At 35.0% G+C, this 21,617-nt stretch overlaps 1 protein-coding gene across 4 annotated transcripts in view; it reads right to left on the bottom strand.

Annotated features, from left to right (window-relative positions):
• LOC120624084 (proton channel OtopLc-like) overlaps positions 1-21,617 on the bottom strand; it is a 100,482-nt gene that overhangs the window by 42,901 nt on the left and 35,964 nt on the right. For 3 of the 4 annotated variants that reach the window (XM_039890419.1, XM_039890420.1, XM_039890421.1), the window contains exon 3: positions 1,027-1,272. In XM_039890419.1, the coding sequence (XP_039746353.1) occupies positions 1,027-1,272 (246 nt within the window). Of the gene's footprint in view, positions 1-1,026; positions 1,273-19,957; positions 20,131-21,617 lie in introns of those variants that run through there. The other variant, XM_039890422.1, reaches the window with a different exon arrangement.

The following is a 21,617-nucleotide window of genomic DNA, read 5'->3' as shown; positions in this document are numbered from 1 at the left end:
CCAATTATTTTGCTAGTCAGACATCTGAACCGACAGGGAAATTAACTGCTTCTACTTACTTATATATAAGCTTTGTTTTATTTTGATTTATTTATCCTAATGTTGCCTGGGGTTAAAAAAATTAACCCACGACCTCGTTATCCCATAAAAATACATATCTGCCTTAAGAATTGCAAAACAAAGGACATAATAAGCTTTATTATGGCATCTGCACACCTTTTTACATTTAAAATACATTGTTTCGTCACGTCTTGTGTTAGTATAAGTATGACGATGACTCTTTAACCGGAAATATCAATAAATACTCATGAGCTTATTTAATATTTCGAAGAATTAATAGAGCAACATAGACATAAAGACTCGTATTTATACAGATGGTCATATTATTAAATTAGTCAAGTCAAATAGGCCATACTTAGATATGATGTTTTTTATGTTAAAACCTTCTTTATTCATATATATAGAGATAAACCTATCCTTTTACAATCCCATCGTTCGCATGTGCCGCCTTTATAATGATTTAGTATCAAGTAATCATAATATTGTCATTTTTAACAAAAGTATAAATATTTGTAAAAATCAAATTATTAAGCACTATTCCACATAATCTTTAGGGAAATAATATATATATATATATATATATATATATAATATATATATATATTATTACTTAAGTGTTTCTTTTTTGTTTCAACTTTAATTTTATCTTTACTTTCTGTTTAATTTAATTCCAAGTTGTGTACACATACTTTGGGTTGTAGCTTAGAACAAAACTTGTTATTACTTATATTTAGATCTACTTTCAGTTATTACCTTATTTGTGTACCTAATAACAATAAACAATAAACTGCACTTTTGATGCTTACCTACATGCTAATTTTTTAGTTGTAGGATAAATGTGACTACCGTTGGCTAAGTATATAGTGCACAAAAAAGTGTTTAAATTCCTCTCACACACATCGTAAGTTAAAAATAATAAGCTATTTTCACCTTCCACTTTTAGAAAGAAATGTTTTAGTTACAAACCTCAATGGTGACTCCAAATGTACTCGATGTGACGAGCATGACGGTGCAGGTTGATGAGCTGGATGAGCCGGTATAGGTGGAGGGCTACTGTGCCTGCTTAGAGTCTCTGGAGACACCAGAGCTGCGCCTGCAGACGCCGGACTTGGCAATGGTGCAGCACTACTGCTTGATATCTCGGAGTCTACATACGTTCCTCTCGATACGTGAGATCCTCCCGACATGTTGTTCGCCGGTATTGAGTAGCAGCTGAAACAAAATATCTGGTTAAGGTATCTTCTATTTATATTATATACGGCAGGCGTCATCCAGTAAACAGCGCCACCTACAGATTCCAATTGTGTTAGCAAGCCATCCAGTAACCGATTGAAATATACACACAAAGTTTCATCCAAATCAGTCCAGCAGTTAAGGAGGAGCTAGGTGACAAAAAAACACAAAATAATTATATAATATACCTATCTTTAATTATTTTAATCTGAAATAGTCTTTCCCAAACATTCCCAAGTAGGGTTGAAGAGTCTACAAAAGTCTCGATTTAGAGACTAGGCCTAGACCTTTATAATATAACCTAAAAGTTATCTTTAGATACCCAGATCAAAATAAACCTACTTGAATGTAAAAGTATATCATATCCTGTAAAGAAGTAGAGTTATCCTGGATATAATGTGTAGGTCTATTCATAGTAAAAAATCCGAGACAGGAAGAAAATATTAAGCCAGAATAAAACATGAGCGTAGAATATGAAATACTGCTGCATTTCACTAAAAAGTTTTGCAGACAAAAACGAAAAATATAACACAAAAGAACGTGTAATAATACGACATGTAATGTGTAAAAAGTACAAGTGCAAAAGGACCGGCATGCACTAATTGCTTTTGTAGTTTACTCCCTTTTTCTAAAAGGAGAATAGTTTACATACTAATGAAGAAATATTGCTTCCCCAACGTCTAAAGTTTCTTATTAAAAGTTACTTTAATTGCAAAGTCCTTTCTATAATAAAAGTTTCTTTTGTTAACCAAGATGGATAGATATTTTAGGCATCTTCTTTAGGTAGGTAGGTATATAATTATAGTAATAAAATAACTATCCCACGTTTGCTTATTTCCCATTTCTAGGTCATAAGAGTAGGGGATTTAAAGTTTAGTGATAACGACTAAGACCCTTTTTTGCTTTTTCCACAGTATGAAAGTTTCGTAAGCCACTCTCTAGATTTTGGTTCAAACAGGTTATTCTCTCAAATTTAAAGCAAACATTTTTAATTATTAATGGCGCGACAGTTTTTTTTTCTCATACCGCCTCTATCAAAAAAAATCAGGGAACATTTATATATTTAAAAAAAATATCTAATTTTCACTTATTGCGTGCGTATTTTTAGCCGATTCAAAACTCTTTGTTGCTCTCAAAAAAAGAATCTTTATAACCCTTTAAATTAAAAATGGGCAATTTTTATACATATAACATGCAGTAGGTATAAACTTTACTTAATCGGGACATCATAAACAAAACACAAGTGCAGTAGTGTTAAATAAAACACGCGTGTCTAATATCTTGGAGCCTTAAATCGTATATATATGTTATAATACGTCTTCGCATTCCAGAACCTACCGATAGTGGTGATTCTGAGGGTAATTTTATAATAATTTATAAATTATATTTATAAAATATAATATAGTGATAACGATAATAGGCCAAGAGGCGTAAATATGAAAACCTGGATAGCAGCTTCATTTTTGTGCCTTTTGGTGTAGAGACTTTGGGACCGTGGGGTCCGGAGGCAAGAGCCCTTTTCAAAGAATTATCGAAAAGGGTTATCGAGTCTACCGGTGATCCTAGAGCGGGCAGTTACCTTGGCCAACGAATTAGTTTGGCCATCCAGAGGGGCAATGCTGCCAGCATCTTAGGAACTGTGCCTCGCTGCGGTGGTTTCGAGGACGTTTTAGATTTTATTTAGTTTTTAAATAGTTTATTTTAGGTTATAGTTATGTATTAATAAAAATTATATTTATAAATACATAATATTATAATTATATTTATAAAATCTACTTACGTACGAACTCTATACCTGAATTATTCTTCAAGAGAAATCAATAACTCCTTAACATGGTAATGGAACAAATTTGAGTCAGATATAATTTATTGTACGCATAAATTGCAGAATCGCTATCAAGAAATCGCCCTTGAGATCTTATCAACGTCAGTGCGGTTCGATGGAACTCAACAAACTCCGAATATGGCTAAGGATAAAATGGGAAAGAAATTGATAGCTGAAGATTTCCCGTCTATCAATCGAAGACGTATTACGTTCACTCCACGATTTTAATGGACCTGTCGAAAGTTTAACGAATTCTGTAATACGCTTTGAAAAAACTCAATTCCATTTCAGATGTACGAAATCCCAAGCTTTTAAAGCTATTGCAAGTCAATTTTAATTTTAAATTGCGTATATGTGTACAGATCAGCTGTTCTGTTTTTTTCAAATTTATATCGTAATTGGTTTACACGGGTATTCATTGTACTTTATTGCGAAGGGTAGCTATTGCCAGTGTCAGCTTTTATACCTATTCTTCTATCTTTTTTTATATATATATTTATAGGTCATAATTGGTTTCGTTTCAACTCCCAAAGCAAAAACAGGGTGCAATAATTTTGAACGTTTTGTCTACCTATTTTGTCAGTATGTTTAAGTTAACAGATAAGACATATTTAGGTTCTGATTCTGTGTACGGCATTCTGTTTACAGCTTTAAGTAACAAGGTTGCGATACAATTTTTAACTTAGGTAATATTTATACTAATAAGGAATTGCTGAACCCGCTCTGACGCTACCGAAGGCTGTCTCATCACTTGCGACAACGCCATCTAACCCAAAAGTAAGCATAGCTATGGGTACTAAAATAACTGATGAATATTTTATGAATGACATTAATATTTATAATAGGTATACAGATCAACACCCGACACTGAAAAACATTCATGTTTATAGCACAAACATTTTCCAGTTATGGGAATTGAACCCACAGAACCCCATACTCAGAGAGCAGGGTCGCCCCACAGAGCAGGGTTTGTCTAGTGCGCCAATCGGTCGTCAAAGAGTTCTCAAGGTGTAGTATATATTTAACAAAACGTTAACTTTGATCTTGATCGGTGATATATCTGAAAATCAAATATATTGAGGCATTTTATGCCAGCTGAATACAGCCAAAAAGCCAAAATGGATACACACAAAATAATAAAAACTATATTTTTAGTCACGTACAATCTATCTACAGCGGTTCAATTGGTGCGATACGAGTAATAAGCCGCTTTATTGCCCTCGCTATATACCGAGGGACGTGATGAAAATGCCGACATCCGCTGCAAATGAAATGCCAGTTGACAAACTTCGCTTTCAGGATGCCAACTGCTTCATATTCTAGAGATCGAATTCCATAGTAGTGTGACTGTCGTACTGTCTCTGTCTCTGTGAACTTGCTTCGAACAATTTATATTAAAATTCCGAGGACAATAATGTATCTAATGTAACGTTCTGAAAATTGTATAACATCCTTTGGTAGTATAAATAATATGAGCACTTGATACCTGATTAAAGTACAACACTAAAGACCTGTTTTCACTAAACCTAGGGATTGCCTAAATCATTAGTGCCTAAATCGAATACCTAATGATTTAGGCGATGTCTAAAGAAAAAAAAGTTTCACCAACTCTTAGGTGATAACTATTGGTAACTCTTGGTTGATATATGGCTAGGAATTTCTTTAGATTGACCCTCATCATCACATCAACCCATTACCGGCCCACTACAGAACACGGGTCTCCTCCCACAATGAGAAGGAGTTAAGGTCGTAGTCTATCACACTGGCCTAGTGCAGATTGGTGGAATCCACACACCTTTGATAACATTATGTAGAACTCTCCGCCCTGCCGGTTACCTCGCGATGTTTTCCTTCACCGTTAAATCAAGTTTTATTTGAATAACTTAAAATACACATAACTTCGAAAAGTTAGAGGTTTATGTTGGGATTCGAACTTGGCCCCAACGAAAGTGTGGTCGAGCTCCTACCCAATGCGCTATCACCGCTTATAAACTCCTTAGATTAGGCGTCATCTATATAGGCTTCTGAGAAACTACACTTCAAATATACCTGCCTAGTTAACTTGTAGTAGAAAGGATCAGTTGTATCATGTTTGACAAACTCCACACTGCTTTAATGCGACAGACTTTTTGTGACAGAGTAAATACCGGCTTATGAGGCTTAACACCTATGCCTCAGGTTAATGGAACACATAATCCACTTTTCATCTGCCATGGTGGGCCATCTGCTTGGTCTGTCAATAATTACAGTAAAAAGACACCAAAACAGAACCTCGTTATCCATAGATAAACAATTAACTACTAGTCCGTTAGTTTATTTACCTGTTACCTGTTACGTTTATTAAGTTCTAATTGCCTCCTATTAACAGGTCACACAATCCGAGTAGGCGGTACTTCCTTATCGATCACTCTAAAAGACAATGACCCCTTTTGTTCAATAATCTGCTTTTAACGAGGGCTTTAGCGTTTGCGAACGTTTATATTGTTAATATTGAACTTTCTGTTTACCTTGTTGGGATTTATCTGGAACTAAAAAGGATGTTCAATTCTTCTAGTATTACTTACTTATTAATAAACCACTTGATGTCTCACTCTAAAGCGCAGACCTTCGCGTTCATAGCAGGGAAGGTATTAGAGCATAAGCCAAGTAACTTATATATTATTGCGTCAAAGCCGAGAGCGATGTATAATAGTTGGAAGCGACGTCGTGGGAATAACTCAAAACAATACCTCTGACCTTATAATAATCCTTACTAATATTATAAAAGCGAAAGTGTTTTGTTTGTTTTTCCTTCTTTTACGCCCTAGCCAAGCAACCAATTAACAAGATGTTTGTCATAAAGCTAGTTGAAAGAACGGAGAGTATTTATGACCATTTTTATCCCAGGAAAACAAACGGTTCCAATGGAATTTGTTAATAAACTGTAATAAATGCGGACGAAGAACTCAAGCAACAGCTAGTAGAGCAATAAATAAAACAAGATTTACCTAATTTAGGTACTGGGTGAATTTTGTGTAAGATTGGTTGAATAAAAAGATTTTGATTCATTTATTTTGAATTGATTATAACACTTTATTTGTACACCACATCAAGTTCAGAAAAACAAAATATAAGAACAGACACTTCAAGCAGGTACGTAGTTGGATACAAAAGGCGTCCTTATAGCTAAAAAGCGATATCTGCCAGACAACCTTATTTAGTGCAGTTTGCAATCAAAACATACTTTTTCAGCTTTTAAAGGGACTCAAACGACACAAAATGATCCTATCATATCATGACACTTAAGCTATAATAACATTGCAGGTGTTATTTTTAAACTACCGTTGTTTACCTTAATAATTGGAAGAAATTGACCTACCTCCTCAACTCTACATTCCGTACGTCATGCCTTCGATAGGCTAATTAATCGTAACCAATATAATACGGAAAAATAACAAAACTGAGTATAGTCTCGAACGTTTATTTGATTAGGTTAAAGGCGAGGCCGAATACTACCAAAGTTATTTAAGACAGATAAGAACTCAGCTAGTAGATAATTGGCGTTGTCCATGCGCACGTAAAAGTCGCGCCTATCAAATTGCGTCGTAGAAGCGACCTATCACAAGACTTTTGCTCGAACTCGCAGTTGGTGGCGCACAGTATTCACCTACATCCCCGTTCAAAATATTCATTCTATTGAAAACAATAGTTTGCAAGAGAAACCGCGGTCATTATTGTTAACATCACTCAATTATACGGCTTAAATACTTCTTTAGGTGACGGCGATTAATAAAACGCGCCTTGACAAAATCCATTAAGCGATAACAAACTTGGCAGGGTTAGAACAACAAACAAACCCTAGTTTCATAACGGGAAATAGGTAAGACAAACAAGAATCTCCTTTTATAAGACAATTCAAATCATTCCCTAGTAAACAGGACACAGAATAGCAATACAGAATTGGAAATACAAACAACGCCCACTGAAAGCGTCTGATATTATTAACTTGTTTCCGTTCAGTGAACCACAGACAATAAATGACGTTTAATTAAATGATCGCGTCAAAATAAAATACGTTTCTAGACGAAATCGAATAACGTCAGGCGACGAGCGCACCATTTCCGCATCCAATATGGCAGCGTTTGATTTCCGGTGCCGTTTCCCGCGTAAACGGTTTACGTGGGATTACATGGTACGTTTATTTTAATCAATCTCTGCTACTCTTGTACTGCAGTATGGTACATGTCTCTATTTGTAGATTATCTTTGCGCATGTTTTCAGAGCCATAGCGAATAAATTAAAAAACGGCGTAAAATTAAGCACATACCTTAATATGAAATAAGGCAAACTTTTTATCAAATAGATATTCGGCTATTCAAAAAATCGATATTAATTTAAATTCAAAGAAATAATTATGAGAAAGCTGGAACAATTTTTTAATGAACTAACTTTTTGTCATGTGTTTTTCTAACGAATGTTATGAAATGGATGATAATTTATGTTCTTATATTTATGCAGTTCTATAAGCACATGTCTTACTGTTAGTAATTATTTTACTTGTTTCGCATGGCAACATTATTGTACCCTGGCGTTTAATACAAGCTTAACAAGACATTGGCTGTATCATTTCAAAACCTACAAGGAGGTGCTTTACGATTTTTTAGAATGAGTAAGTGACTATGTATCGTGAAACGCGACTTTCGAACCACAGTTAACTCTACTTATCATCTCATACCGGCCATTTAAAACAATTATTCCAAACAACATAACGCTTGTTTAAAATTTTGTAAGATTATCACAGCGTAGACGGTGAAAGGTGCGAAATGTATCGAGTGAATAAACACTGCATTATTTAGGAACTTGGTCTAGCGTACCGTACTATAGCGTAGATATCGATCCTCTCAAAGAGTAAAGCCAACGTTATAATTTAAATGTTTCTTATCGAAATCAAATAACCTGTGGCATTTGAAACGCTACTATAGATAAGTAATGATGTCGACTAGGGTTTGGAAGATATAAGTCGTAGCTCGCAGTTTTATTATTAGTCGCGTTATAACATATAACAAAATTGCAAGTTTGCATAATTATTATGTGGTAGTACAACTTTGTTTGTGTTTGTTTCGGTTTATTTAAAATCGCGCGGGAAAGGTCAGAGTTCCCGGGCTAAAAAGTCATTATATTATGTGCGTTTTCCAGGATGCAAGCTATCTATGTGCTAAATGTCATCAATATCCTTGTAACATCGTACAAAGGTTAAAATTATTTATTGTTTTAAATCACGTGCAAAGGAATTGCAGGTGTTACTGACAATAAAAAAAACTTTATTATAAAAGCACTTTGCATTTGGCACAAAGATAGGCTTCCTGTAAATCTTTATAAAAACCTAGGGTCTAGGCTACATTTATCAATAATGCTAACAAGGTTGGTTGTTCAACCGTTAACCCATGAATATTATGGTAACCAATGAAAAAAACCAATTTAACTAATTTCGTATTTCGTTCAAGACAGTAATTCGCGCCTAGATACAAGTCTAGCGAACGGAGATAAATTATACCACTTCAGTAGCTATCGATATGCGGGGTTCGGGAGGAAACAACGCGGCTACTTACGAATGTGACGAAATATTAACATGTTAAAACATGTTCGTCATATTTTATATTGGCCGGATTATCTTTGTAAACTGTGATACCTAGTATTTCTATAATAAGCAAATATATCGCTAGTGCTATTATTATATAGACAGCCAGAGCGCCTTGAACCTAAATAGGGTACATTTTTTTATTATATTAAAAAATATGAAGGTGAATGAAGATGATTTATTTTTTAAATTGTATTTATAAGAAAAGTAGATATATTGAGCAGCTACTTCAGCACCCGTAAAGATAAGATTATGACATTTATGTTGAATGATTTTATGTTTTTTTTTTATTTTTGAAATTTTTTGTCAAATAAATTTACATGTCCACTTGTAATTGACGTGCATATTAGTGCATGTTGCAGTGTGTGTACTATACTTTAAAACGTTAATAAATAAATAAGAAAAGAGCAAAACACATTAAAACCTTTGGTGAACCCAAAAGTTCAGACGGCACTATACTATCCCTTATAGGTAAAGCATTGACCACCGTCTTTTGTGAAATACTTAATTATTTTTTCAAATCAACATCTCCTGAGGATGCTCCGGTTTCGGAGCGAAACGTGCGTAGAGGGTACATTGCCGAGGACCTGTTTGGTGTAGAGTATACGGATTGAAGAAATTAGAAATTACACCATACAGATTCTCCTGCTTTTCGCAGAGTATAGCAAATTAAGCATAATTTTCATAATATATTATGGATTTCCGCAAAGTAACGCCTGCTTCTATCCAATACATTCTTAATATGCTTCGATTTTATATGAGTGCCTAAGAGGATATAATAAAACTTAGTAAGTATATCATTACTATGAACGAGTCTCGAGAGAGCGGCGGGGGAACGACAGCCTTGAAAAAATAATAGTAAGAGCACTGACATAATAATAATAAGTCAGTGAGTAAAAGGCAATATCAAGGCAAAAAACATCAAGGTTGAAAGAGTTCAAAACTAACAGATTCTCTACCAACACCTCAATGGCCTCCAACAGAAGCCAAATTTCAATTCACCCATTCGAAGCTGAGATCTCACCAGGACTACGATCTTCAGTAATGAATCTGCGCGTCACGTTTGTTTTCAGTAGAATCTTAACTTCGAACAGTGGTAAAGTCAGCCTTGACTTTCCGAAAGAACCTGAGGCAGGTCAACTTGAAATAAAGATTTTAATATTTACTGTAGGTACGTTAAACTGCCTACATGATAGAGTAGTGTGATCGGCGCTTTAATCTTAACTAATGTAACTAACCCGCAATCAATTATTGATGCATAGCACTGAATTTGTACACAAACAACGGATCAGATATCCCCAACTGTTTAGCATAATTATTCAATACAGTGTCCAACACAAAAGGAAGTTGTCCTTCACATCCACAAAATATATCGCTAAAACGGACGCACGAAACAAAGGCATGGTTGGTAAAAAGTTTCCTAAATCCGACACCCCAATGTACCAGTATAAAGCCAACAAATTCTATTTTAACGACGACCAGTCACGAGAGAGGCCTCTAATTCGCTGATATAACAAAATACAGTGAATTTGTAGAAAGCAATTTTCTGCTACGATTTTTGCTATTGTAACAGGCGGCGCTGCGTATAATTGCATTGACACTCGAAATGAAGGAGTTATTGAAGTGAAATGTCCCGAAAAGACTTGATAGTTATTCTGAGCGAGAAATTGAAATTTTAAGGTCACGACAAGGGCATATTTTCTTACTTCAAAGAGAAGAAAGATATTTCTTAGATGTAAGAGTAGTGGTGTCAATTCGGTTATTCATAAGTCTTTAAACTAGAGGTCTTAAAGGTCTAAAAGTATTGCTGTCCTTTTCATATTTGCTGGAATAAAATTTTGCCACTATCAATTCTACCAATTGTCTACTCAATTACACCATTTAAATGTAGTTTCTTTTTGACGACCTCACTATCGCAGTGGTGAAGCTCTTCAGTTTTATATGTGGGAGGTGACGGGTTTGATCCGGGGGAATATTCTAATAACATACCAGTTCTATTGGCTTTAACTGTAGCTAGTTACAAAACTTTTTTTTGTTTTTGGGCAGTCGTATAAAGGCGCCATCTAAAGTTACAACGCTGGTTTGGCGTTTTGTAATGTTTAGGGAATACTTGACAGATATAAAATCGGTTTTGTTATGAAATCGCATGGTGAAAGTTAAATCTTTCCGTAGGAATCTCCTTAGATTAGTGTTACTTACTTAGGCATTGCCTTATATATAATAACATTTGTGATAATAAATTGTTTTATTTGCTGGTGGTAATTTGTAATTATCCAACACAGTGCAAATACAAATTTAAAAACTAAGAACTTTTATTCTTTAAATAACAATTTTTAAAGCAATTTTTATTACAAATGTGTAATCATTTAAACTATCGTGAAACTGCAAGTCAAGAAAAGAAAAATTAGACGTCTATGTCAATACTAATAAAATAGATCGTCATAGTGAAAACGAACATCAGTAAATTAGTATTTTATTAATTGTTCAAAACGCTTCAACTCTAAATAGAGAGGCTTAATAAAATATCTAGTGCGGTTTAGCGAATTATGTATATTTCTGAACTTTGACTGAGAAATGTGGGTCACCATCCCTTTAGCAAAAAAGCGGGAATTTTTTTTTGTTTTCTTAACGATATTGTAACATTAATTAAGCTTGTACGTTTTTATATAAAATTCCTGTTTTAAACCGAGCCCGAGGCTTCGTTTGGCTTCGTTCATTGAACCTGTGCGCGTTTTATGGCTAATTGGAACTTTCTTTTAACCGATATATCAAATTAAGCCCATCCTTCCGAGAAACCGGGTGCGTTTCTTTGAAGGATGGTCTTGCTTCCTTTTAGTTACGCTAGCCTACGGGTCGAACCTATCTTGAAAAGGTAAATTCTATTGATTTTTTATGGATTTAATCTGTTAGCTTTTTGCAGACTTGCACGAATTTATCGATATTTACTGTTGCTTGTTGTTACCTATTTGAAAGACCATTAATATATCTATCATAGAAAAATACCCGAATAAAAGCTCATACTCAATCCCACAAATGACTTCTGTACCTCTCGCAGACGATATGCAGATGTCACTAATTTATGACCATTTCTTGTAAGTCGACTGTTTATATCCAATTTTTGTTTATAAAGACTAATATGTTGTCTTACAAATGCTATATTATTGTAAATATATTGTGAAGCTACAGTAAGTATACCTATTTATTTAAACTTCTCACGGAGGGATTCGCGTGATTTAAGTTTATATATTGATCGCACAGCTCTTTTCCGCAATATAAATATAGTTTCGATATCAGCAGCTTTAAACCATAACAAGATTCCGTAGGACATAACACTATGAAAGTACGCAAAATAAACAAGCCTAGCTATTTCAGCGTCAGTAATCTGTCTAATTTTTCTTACTGCGTAGGCAGCCGAGCTTAGTTTACCCGCTAGTGTATCTATATGGGCACCCCACTGAAGCTTATTATCCAAGGTCACGCCCAAAAAAACTGTGGAGGTCTCTATTTTTAGTGATTCACCATTAATCATTATATTTTTATTACTTTTCTTTACAATTTTATATAGGACAACCAATAAAATAAATTAAGTCTACCACATGCAGCCAATGAATGCGATGAAGTTACGTTAAAGCCTTCCTATTTTCTATTAAGCCTTCGTAGCCACCAATTAATAATTGCCAATGATCTTTCATCAACAGGAACTTTTTTAGAAGCCGCAAACGCATAGATGATTATATATCTACAAAATGTAAGCAAATTGTTTAATCATTTATATCTTTATAGACATACTATACGTATATTATCGTATAGCAAATCTTTTTTCAGAGTAATCAAGTATGCAAATGTGGCGCTGTTTGGGAGCGTTTCGTTTACTTTATATTTCGCAAAGACAAAGCGATTGAACGAGCTCCTAGCAGCCACTGTAATCGCTGCGAAACCAAAATAACGCAAATAACGAGTTTGGAAGTGACAAAGATTAAAACTTTGTTGAAGACAGTACAGCTACTTTTAAACACCCGCCACTTAAAACGTGAGTTGGATAAAAATTGTTTATCCAACTCACGTTTCAAGTGGCGGGAAAACAGAAAACTTTTTTTTATCGAAAAATTATTTTCATAATACCTCTACTTCCCTTCTCATATAAGAAATACGAGTGTGTTTATAGAAAGGTTTAGGGTTTAGGGTTTGGATAGAAAATTCATCTATGTTCAATGCAAAAAGTATATGAAGAGTCACTTCACTTCATGACGTAAGTAATAAGAAAAGTACGTACAAGAAATTAGAAAAAATTTATCCCGGAGAAAACCCGATTATAGGATCAATTTAAATTCTGCTATAATGATTAGTATTTATTCTGAAAAGACCTCTTCAAGCTAAATTGATTGAACGGATATCAATTATCGTATTTTGTAATAAAAGTCTCGAGACAAGTACATGGGGTACTTTCTATCCTGAAATCCTCATACTTAAGATAGCCATTATAAATATTATAAATTTGGAAGTGTTTATGTTTGTGGGATTGTTTTTACTCCAGTTCGAGTGAACCGCTGCATCTATCTTCACAGAATTATAAGCAGAGATAATTTGCTTCCCAAAGACGTATTCTGACGTTGTGATGACGAAAATAACGCGATACCGTTCGTTAGGAATTTAAAAACTAATCTTTGCGTTGACAATTAGCATCCCAAAGACAGCACAGCATAGAACTTTTTATACAGTTCCTGCGGGTTTATTAAAAACCGAAACAATAACGTACTACGTCGCGGGCAACATTTCAGTTTATAAAATACTAGCGTACCCAGCCCGCTTCGCCGGGCTAGATTTTATTTAAACAATAAAATTACATCATTAATTTTTTAATAAAGGCTATATTTGACAGTTTGACAGTTCAAAAATAGGAGTGCTCCGATCGTCGCCAAACTTTACAGGATTACTCGCCAGGTCGATCCGAAGATTCCATGAAAGTTTCATTGAAATCGGTCTAGCCGTTTCGGAGCCTATACGGAACATACCCACACACTCTCTTTTATATAGAAGTACAAGTACATGCAAGCGAAACAGTTGACAGATCATAATCATGATCACAAAGAACGTAGGTATATTTAAGTCGATTGTACTATAAAGATTCTGTTCATAAGATCTGACTATCTATTACAAAGAACAGACTAAATTTCAGATTGCTTGACATCAAGAAAAATTGCCAGTTTTATTAATATTGTAGGTATACAATATTATATTGGCATATTTTTTTTTCATTAGCATAATCTGAAACAGTGATAGCCTAGAGGGTAAGGCCCCCCGACCCCGGCGACATTCTAACTTCTTGGTGTTACAGTGCGTTTTAAGCAATCAGAGATCTTGGTTCAGCAGACAAAGTAGATGGCCAACCTTCGACTACAGACAGAGTAACACTTTGCAGAGTATACAATGAACACGTCCTATAAACGTCCTGTGTTCGTCAACCTGAGCCGTAGGTGTAAGGTAAAAAGCGAAATGTGCCTATAATCATATAACCAGCAACCACGCCCTTCAGACCGAAATACAGCAAAGCTGAAACCCAGCAAGGCTGCTTGATAACGTAATTAACTTGGCGGTAGTACAACTCTTATAATTTTCTCACAGGCGTGTAAAGTCTACCAATTCGCACGTGACCATAAAGGTGGGTTACATCTTAAATTGCCATCTCATTCCTAAGTGGAGACCCATGCCCTGTAGTTGGCCGGTACTGGGTTAATGATGATGACGAAAATAAATCTTGGTATCCGAAATGTTATAATGGTTAACCAAAAAATCATCTCATAATACAAACGAAATTTACTGCACGATAAACTTCCAAGATAATAGGTATTCTTGAAATATCCTCTGTAAACAACAAAGTCACATAAATACAAACTTCCTAACATAGCTACGACGATAAAGTTTGAAATATATTTAATAAGTCCACATAAATCACTTTCACTATCTAAAATCTCACTAATCTTTGAGCGCCAGTATAAATATTATCAGACATATACTCGATTTACGTGTAGCTTAGTGTAGTATATTGTGTCCAATACCTATTGAACTCAAGTACCAATAAATGGCTAGTGAAAATTCAACTTAATTCAATGCACCATAAAGTGGAATTTTGGTAAGCTGACAGGGTTATTATGGTTGTACACGAAGAGTGGTTTAGCGTAGACGGTTTCGTAGCGTTCGCTTTCGTTGGAGTCTGTTGGCCGCCCGCCCAGTGATCAATGGGCGTCTGTAGTAAGTGACTTTTTACGTCGAACGTAGTTTTTTTACTTTTATGCCAAGAGAAAAGGATAAAGGAATCAGTTACGGGGAAGTTACAGTTCTCTATGGGCTTAAAATTGAGAAGTAATGCTTTTGTTAAAAGGATGATCCCTTTTTCCAACCACACAAAGGTACTTTATGTTTTTATTACCTGAATACGTCAGGGTTATAATTTATCAGTCTCCATTTTTGGCACGACTTGCCAGTAAAATTTGCTGTATGTCGTCACGGAAGGGCATGACGCTCTAATGACGTCATGCCACCGTTCTCGATTCACTCTGGGTGTGCATGCGAATACCGTTGAATATTTTTTCTCCTACTTAAAATTATATATATTGTGTAATTATCATCGTAGTAATAAGATTAATATATTGATTTTGTTGACGAAACCCCATTATTGTTTTTATTATTTTACTCTATATTTTTTCATTGTTTCATTCATTATGAATTCTAATATCAACCCAAATGTTTCACAGCTTCTGGAGGTCCCAGGACGGCCATCTTCTTTTTGAAGTAAAACTTCTTTAGGCGCGACTAGGGAATACTCAGATTCATTTCTGACGGAAGTAATGCTTACGTCAGACGTCTGTGTAGTTTCCGATTTTTAAAAATAATAATTTGGATTGGTCGTAAGTACATGACATATACCTACTCCACGCTTCTTGACTTATACGCCAGCTAGTGGCAAATATCATAATCAATAAGGATTATTTATTTCCAATATTTTCAAAAGGATCAATTGTGAATATAGCAAAGTGAATGAAAATGCAACGGTTTAAAAAAATATATTTAAATTGCACAGTTTTTAGAAATTCTCTAAATATTCTTGTTTATTTATTACTTTGGTAATAAATAAATTAATAATAAATTGTCTGTCGATTGCGACATTCTATAATATTCAATGACAAGGTTATATTAACATGTGCTGATCGAACATTCAATTTTCTACTCTCAATTATTCTATTTAACAAATGAAAATATTTATAAAATGTTAAAGTGATATTAACGAATTTTATATGGAATACTAGCTTACCCACAATAAACACATTAAACAATAAACTTACATCATTAAATTTTTAATTTAAGTCTCATAATATATTAAATCATTTATTTCTCTCCGTATTCATTCTCTTCTATTCTCTTCTCGAGCGGGTAAAGATCATTATCTACACCCATGTACACCCAACAATAGAATATCATCATAGTAAATAAAAGCTGTATTAGACAGTTTGACAGTTCAAAAATAGGAGTGTTCGGATCGTCACCAAACTTTATAGGATTACTCGCCAGGTCAATCCGGAGATTCCCTGAAAGTTTCATTGAAATCGGTCCAGCCGTTTTGGAGCCTATACGGAACATACCCGCACACTTTCTTTTTTATATATATAGATAGATAAAATGACATAGGGAATATTAAATGAAATGGCGGAGTAAAATATAAAAATATGGACGGCAAAAAAAAATATCGGTAGAAATTTAACTTGTAAGCAAATATATCGAGTTTGGTATTGAATAAAAAGTTTTGTAGTATTATTTGGAAAGAGATTACATACAATACCTACTTATACCTGTAGAAATACTTCACCAATGCACGGTGAACTTTTAATGTAGAGTCCCTTATTGCGTAAACTCTCTTTTATAGATGAAGTGTTAGTGTTGTATAATTGTATCCCTAATTTCCCGCAGCAGCGGGAAATTCACATCACAAATATCAATCACCGAACCACGGCGAACCATGGCTGGGTCTTATCTAATCTTCGGAATAAAACATGGCCTTCCATATATTATACAGAAGATCAATCTGATCTGACGGATTCAAAATTCAAAACTCATTTTCTTTTTTTAATTTTTAATTTTGAATCAGTGATTGACTAACTAACTGGCAAACTGACTGCTCTATCACATAATCTATCAACGTACAGCTCTAACTAGTAGACGAGTTGGGATTATATTTGGCATATAGACAGATATTATAATGTGGGGCGCTGGTGGGCGTCAGCTAACAAAGGAATTTTGATAGTTCATCTCCTTTAATATCTAACATCTTCTCTGAGAATCTGCCTTCTGAGCCAGTACGATGATAGAAACACTAAAAACAGACAAACTTGGCTTTTCAAAAGCTCTACTACGCCTACTTGATATATTTAGTTTTTTTTTCTGAAAATCGAACATAAGGAAAGCCACTGGCAAAAGCTAGTAAAATATATTAATGTCTGTTACACAAGAACTAACATCCAGTATATAGTGCGGTGGGTGCCACAGAAACCGCATATGTTTACAAGGCGTTCCTTATTATGTGGTCACATTCAAACAGTACTTGAGTGACTGAGTAACGTATGTACTTACAACTACCAATGTTAATAATCATTACTAATATTATAAACGCGAAAGTGTGTTTGTTTATTTTTTCGTTTGTTTGTTAGTCCTTTCTTTACTCTCTAACTAAGCAAATAACCATCTCAATAAATTCTATTTTGCATGGAGTTAGTTGAAAGGATGGAAAGCAACAAATGCTTTTTATTCCAGCAGTTCCCACGGAATTTTGACGGACTATTGGCGCGGTGGACAGCGCTGATCGGTTTCTACGTGACATCATACCGGGACGCTAAATTTCTTAGCGGCATGTCTTTGTCGGTAGGATGGTAACGGCCGAAGCCTCCCACCAGTCCAGACCAAATTCAGATATAAATTCCCCAATTTCCCCATTCCAGGCATCGAATCCGGGACCACTTAAAGCACCGTCGTAGAAATAACAATTAACAAAATATTGTGCTTCACATTACGACATGTGGTCGATACAGTGTAGCCGGTCATGTTTACAGTACTTGCATGTGGTTACACCAACATTGTTAGAGAACCCTTCAAAATTTGTTACCTTGTTTGCCGCTACACCTGATGCGATGCACGAACAAACTTTGTTTAGGATTACTACAACAAATATCCCATGTGTGGTTTGTGGCATTGATACTTAAACTTAGCATGGTTTCAATATTCAACTATTGTCCGGTGTTATTGTATTCATGCAACAACAAGGCAATTTTAAAGCCAAATTGATGTAGTTTAATAATCCCCGACGCGAAAACGACGGTGTGTAATAAATTGGACGTGTCTCTGTCTGTGGTATCGTAGCTCCCGAATAGATGAACCGATTTTCATTTTTTTTGTTTCGTTTTAAAGGCGAATTAGTCGGGAGTTTTCGTACGTTTGTTGAAAAGCGGGCCAACATGGCCGCTGCCACAAAATGGCGGATCACAACACACTCAAAATGGATATCAATTGAAAAGGCAAGCTAGTAGAAAACAAAATACGTTACCTGGTTTGCCGATACAACTTAAAGTTAGCATGGTTTCATTATTTAAGTAGTGATCAGACTTAACTAATATTAATGTTTGTCTTGCATTCACGTATTTGTTTCAACATATAGTTTTTTGTTTCCAAAAGTGCACGGTTTCATAAAATTTCAATTAAAAGTAAAATCTACTAAATTTTCATTGGGATAGAGAGTTTTTTGTTGTCTTTACACAGCACTGTATTGTTGTAAATATATTTCATATCAATTTAATTATTCTTGTAGGTACAACATTGTTTTGATTGGTATGCCTGGAAGAGACCACTTTATAACAGTAAGGCCACTGTATTGCTTCTATTTTTTCTCTTATGCTGTGTAAATATATAATAAAAAATAAATCAATCATACATTCATTGTAAAATAACTACATACACTATAACCTAAACTTAATGTATATTTAATACATAAATCGTGAAGTGTAATCTTACCCCCACAGAGAAGCTAACCGCAGTTTAAACTATCTACGTTCGTGACTTCATGACCAGGGTAACATAAGCAATCAAATACCTATTTAAAGCAAATCGCGACATCATGCATGTCAGCTAGACAAACGGTTCGGTCACTTTTTCATTAGCGAAGGGTCGCGTGAGATATCCACATTCTATTGCATTTTAAAATTAATCGCCCGCCACCCTTGTCAGCAGCGTACCAGCAAGGCAACCGGTCAACGACCCCGGTTATTTAGGACGACCCGGTGTTTATAACATTGTAACAAATACGTCGGGAAGTAGGGCGAGGGGTACCCACGTAGCGTCAATGGTTTAATATCCCACCTTCACACCTTGTCGATTTCTTAACGTAAATTATTCATCAGGGGACTTAGATACTCCTCGTTTGTTTACTCATATAAAACTCATTATTAACAAGTATCTATAGACGCAATTCTACCTCATTGGTTTATTGGTTAGCGTTTTTAACAAAAGATCTCTAGGCCCGGGGTTAGGTCTTCTAGATCGGGTAAATATTGTCAGATACTCAATTATTAGATAATTCACGCTGACAAAGTCGAGGGTAGCGGCTAGGTTATTATATACTCCTCGTTTGATTACTCATATAAAACCCATTCCTGCATTAATTATCATTCATTATTAACAACTACGCAATCCTGCATCATTGGTTTATTGGTTAGCGTTTTTAACTAGAGATCATGAGATCCAGGGACAAAATTTCAGGATAAAACTCCCAGAACCAGTCCAGAGAAAGCCTTAGAAAAAGAAGAATGGTGTTTGTTGCGATAGAGTCACTATTACAGACAGACATGTAATTTCAAAAGAATAAGCACTTTTGACTTTTTTAGGAAAACAGATAAATTGTTAATTATTTTTAATCTGCAATGAAATTTCTATCGCAGAAAACATGTTTCTAGAAATCGATATGCTTTTTCTAAATTTAATTTTAGGTCTATAAATCTCTTTGAGATTATGACAGGCCTATAATACCTTAATAACAAAAAAAATCTTCTTACAGTACCTACTTAAATCTTATTATACATGGATGGATACGTCCTTTAATAAATTCATAGGAGACTCTAGCGGCAAAAGTACGTTCTCTTACGTTACTTAATATACTTAAGTCGAGTATTTATTTTAAATGGTACCTTTCTTTTGCATCGGTATCATCAGTATCGGGTTCGGTCACTATGGACTCTGTGATCTGCATAGTGGCTTCCATGTATCACTTCACAAACATCTTTTACTAATTTGAGTGTCAAATCATTTCGCCTTTGAATAAAATCGCGTAGAACGGCGCGGAGTCACTCCCGACACTGTATCAGACAAGAGCTACGCAGGGGATCTAATTCGATGATACCCGACTCGATTGCAGCAATTTTGTTCTGCCATTATTGCAAGCACGGGGGCGGGACAGGACACAAGCTCTCAAGCGAAATTGTTGCACAAATAGATTATTAATGGCATCAAATGTGAATAGACTGCGGGACGTGAGAACTTTGGCAATATTGTCCTCTCGCTATCACTCAACTTCCCTTTTAAGGGTAATAAGGTAGGTACAATAGGGGGGTGTTGTTGCCTACTTATCTACTCCGTATTATATACTACTATCTGAAGCTGTGATATCCCAGTGAGTTGGAATTCGACTTCACTTCGAGGGGGCCGAGTTCGAATCCCAGTACGCCGTGCAACTCTAACTTTTCTAAGTAATGTGCGTTTTAAGCAATCACTTGCTTCAACGGCGAAGGAAAATATTGTGAGGAAAGCGGCTTGCCTGAGAGTTCTCCGTAATGTTCTCAAATATGTGAGTACACCAATCTGCACTTGGCCTGCGTGAAGGACTACGGCTTTAACTCCTTCTCATTGTGGGAAACCTATCAGTGTCGTGGGCCGGTAATGGGTTTCTTTTGCATTTATAATATTAGCAAGGATATACTTAAATTATAATTTAATTTTATAATGATTTCATTTATTGTCATCCCTATCCCTACTTAATATTATAAATGTCAATGTAAGTTTGTTTGTTACGCTTTCACGCAAAAACTGCTAAACCGATCCTCATGAAACTTTGTACACATATTTTTGGAAGTGCTAGAAGTAATATAGGATACTTTTTATTCCGACATTAAGCTCGGTTCCTTTGGGAGAGTGGATGAAAGTGGTTGACGATTTTACACCATAACTCCGACAAATTATAACCGATTAAATAATTATTTTTGTACTATGGAGGTTATATTATGTGTTTAATTTTGCTCAAACTTTGTGTGGATCTTAATGTGGTTGGAGATAGAGAACAGAACTCCTCAGCGGACAGCAGCAAACCCCTCATTTAAGGCTTAGCGATACTGAATACTTAAATTTTTTTTAGAACTGCAACTAAATTGAACGCCACATCAAAAAACAAAATCAAAGGCAGACGAAGTCGCGGGCAACAGTAAGCTAGTAAGAAAATGGTCATCTTAGTAGAAGAATAGTGAAGCAGAATATTGTATTCAAAAAATATTTTATTTTTACAAAATATTTATGTTTTAAAACTCGCTATAGGCGTCATTAGAGCTATCTGCCTACGTTATTAATTGTTCTATAGCTCAAGATTATTTATATTGGTATTGATACCACAACACTGAGCAACTGATAGTTTTGTAATTATAAGCACAAAGCCTATGTCTTACTGCAACTGTCAACTGGGGAGAGCACTGATAACTATCAAATGATTGTACGATATCAACACAATACATCAACACAAATACATCATGTATACAATGATGTATTGTGTTGATTGTGATGTTTATACTCAGTTTAGTTATC

Source organism: Pararge aegeria, chromosome 5 (assembly GCF_905163445.1).
Source record: "Pararge aegeria chromosome 5, ilParAegt1.1, whole genome shotgun sequence".
Classification (NCBI taxonomy): Eukaryota; Metazoa; Arthropoda; class Insecta; order Lepidoptera; family Nymphalidae; genus Pararge; species Pararge aegeria.
This window is presented reverse-complemented; position numbering and strand designations above follow the sequence as displayed.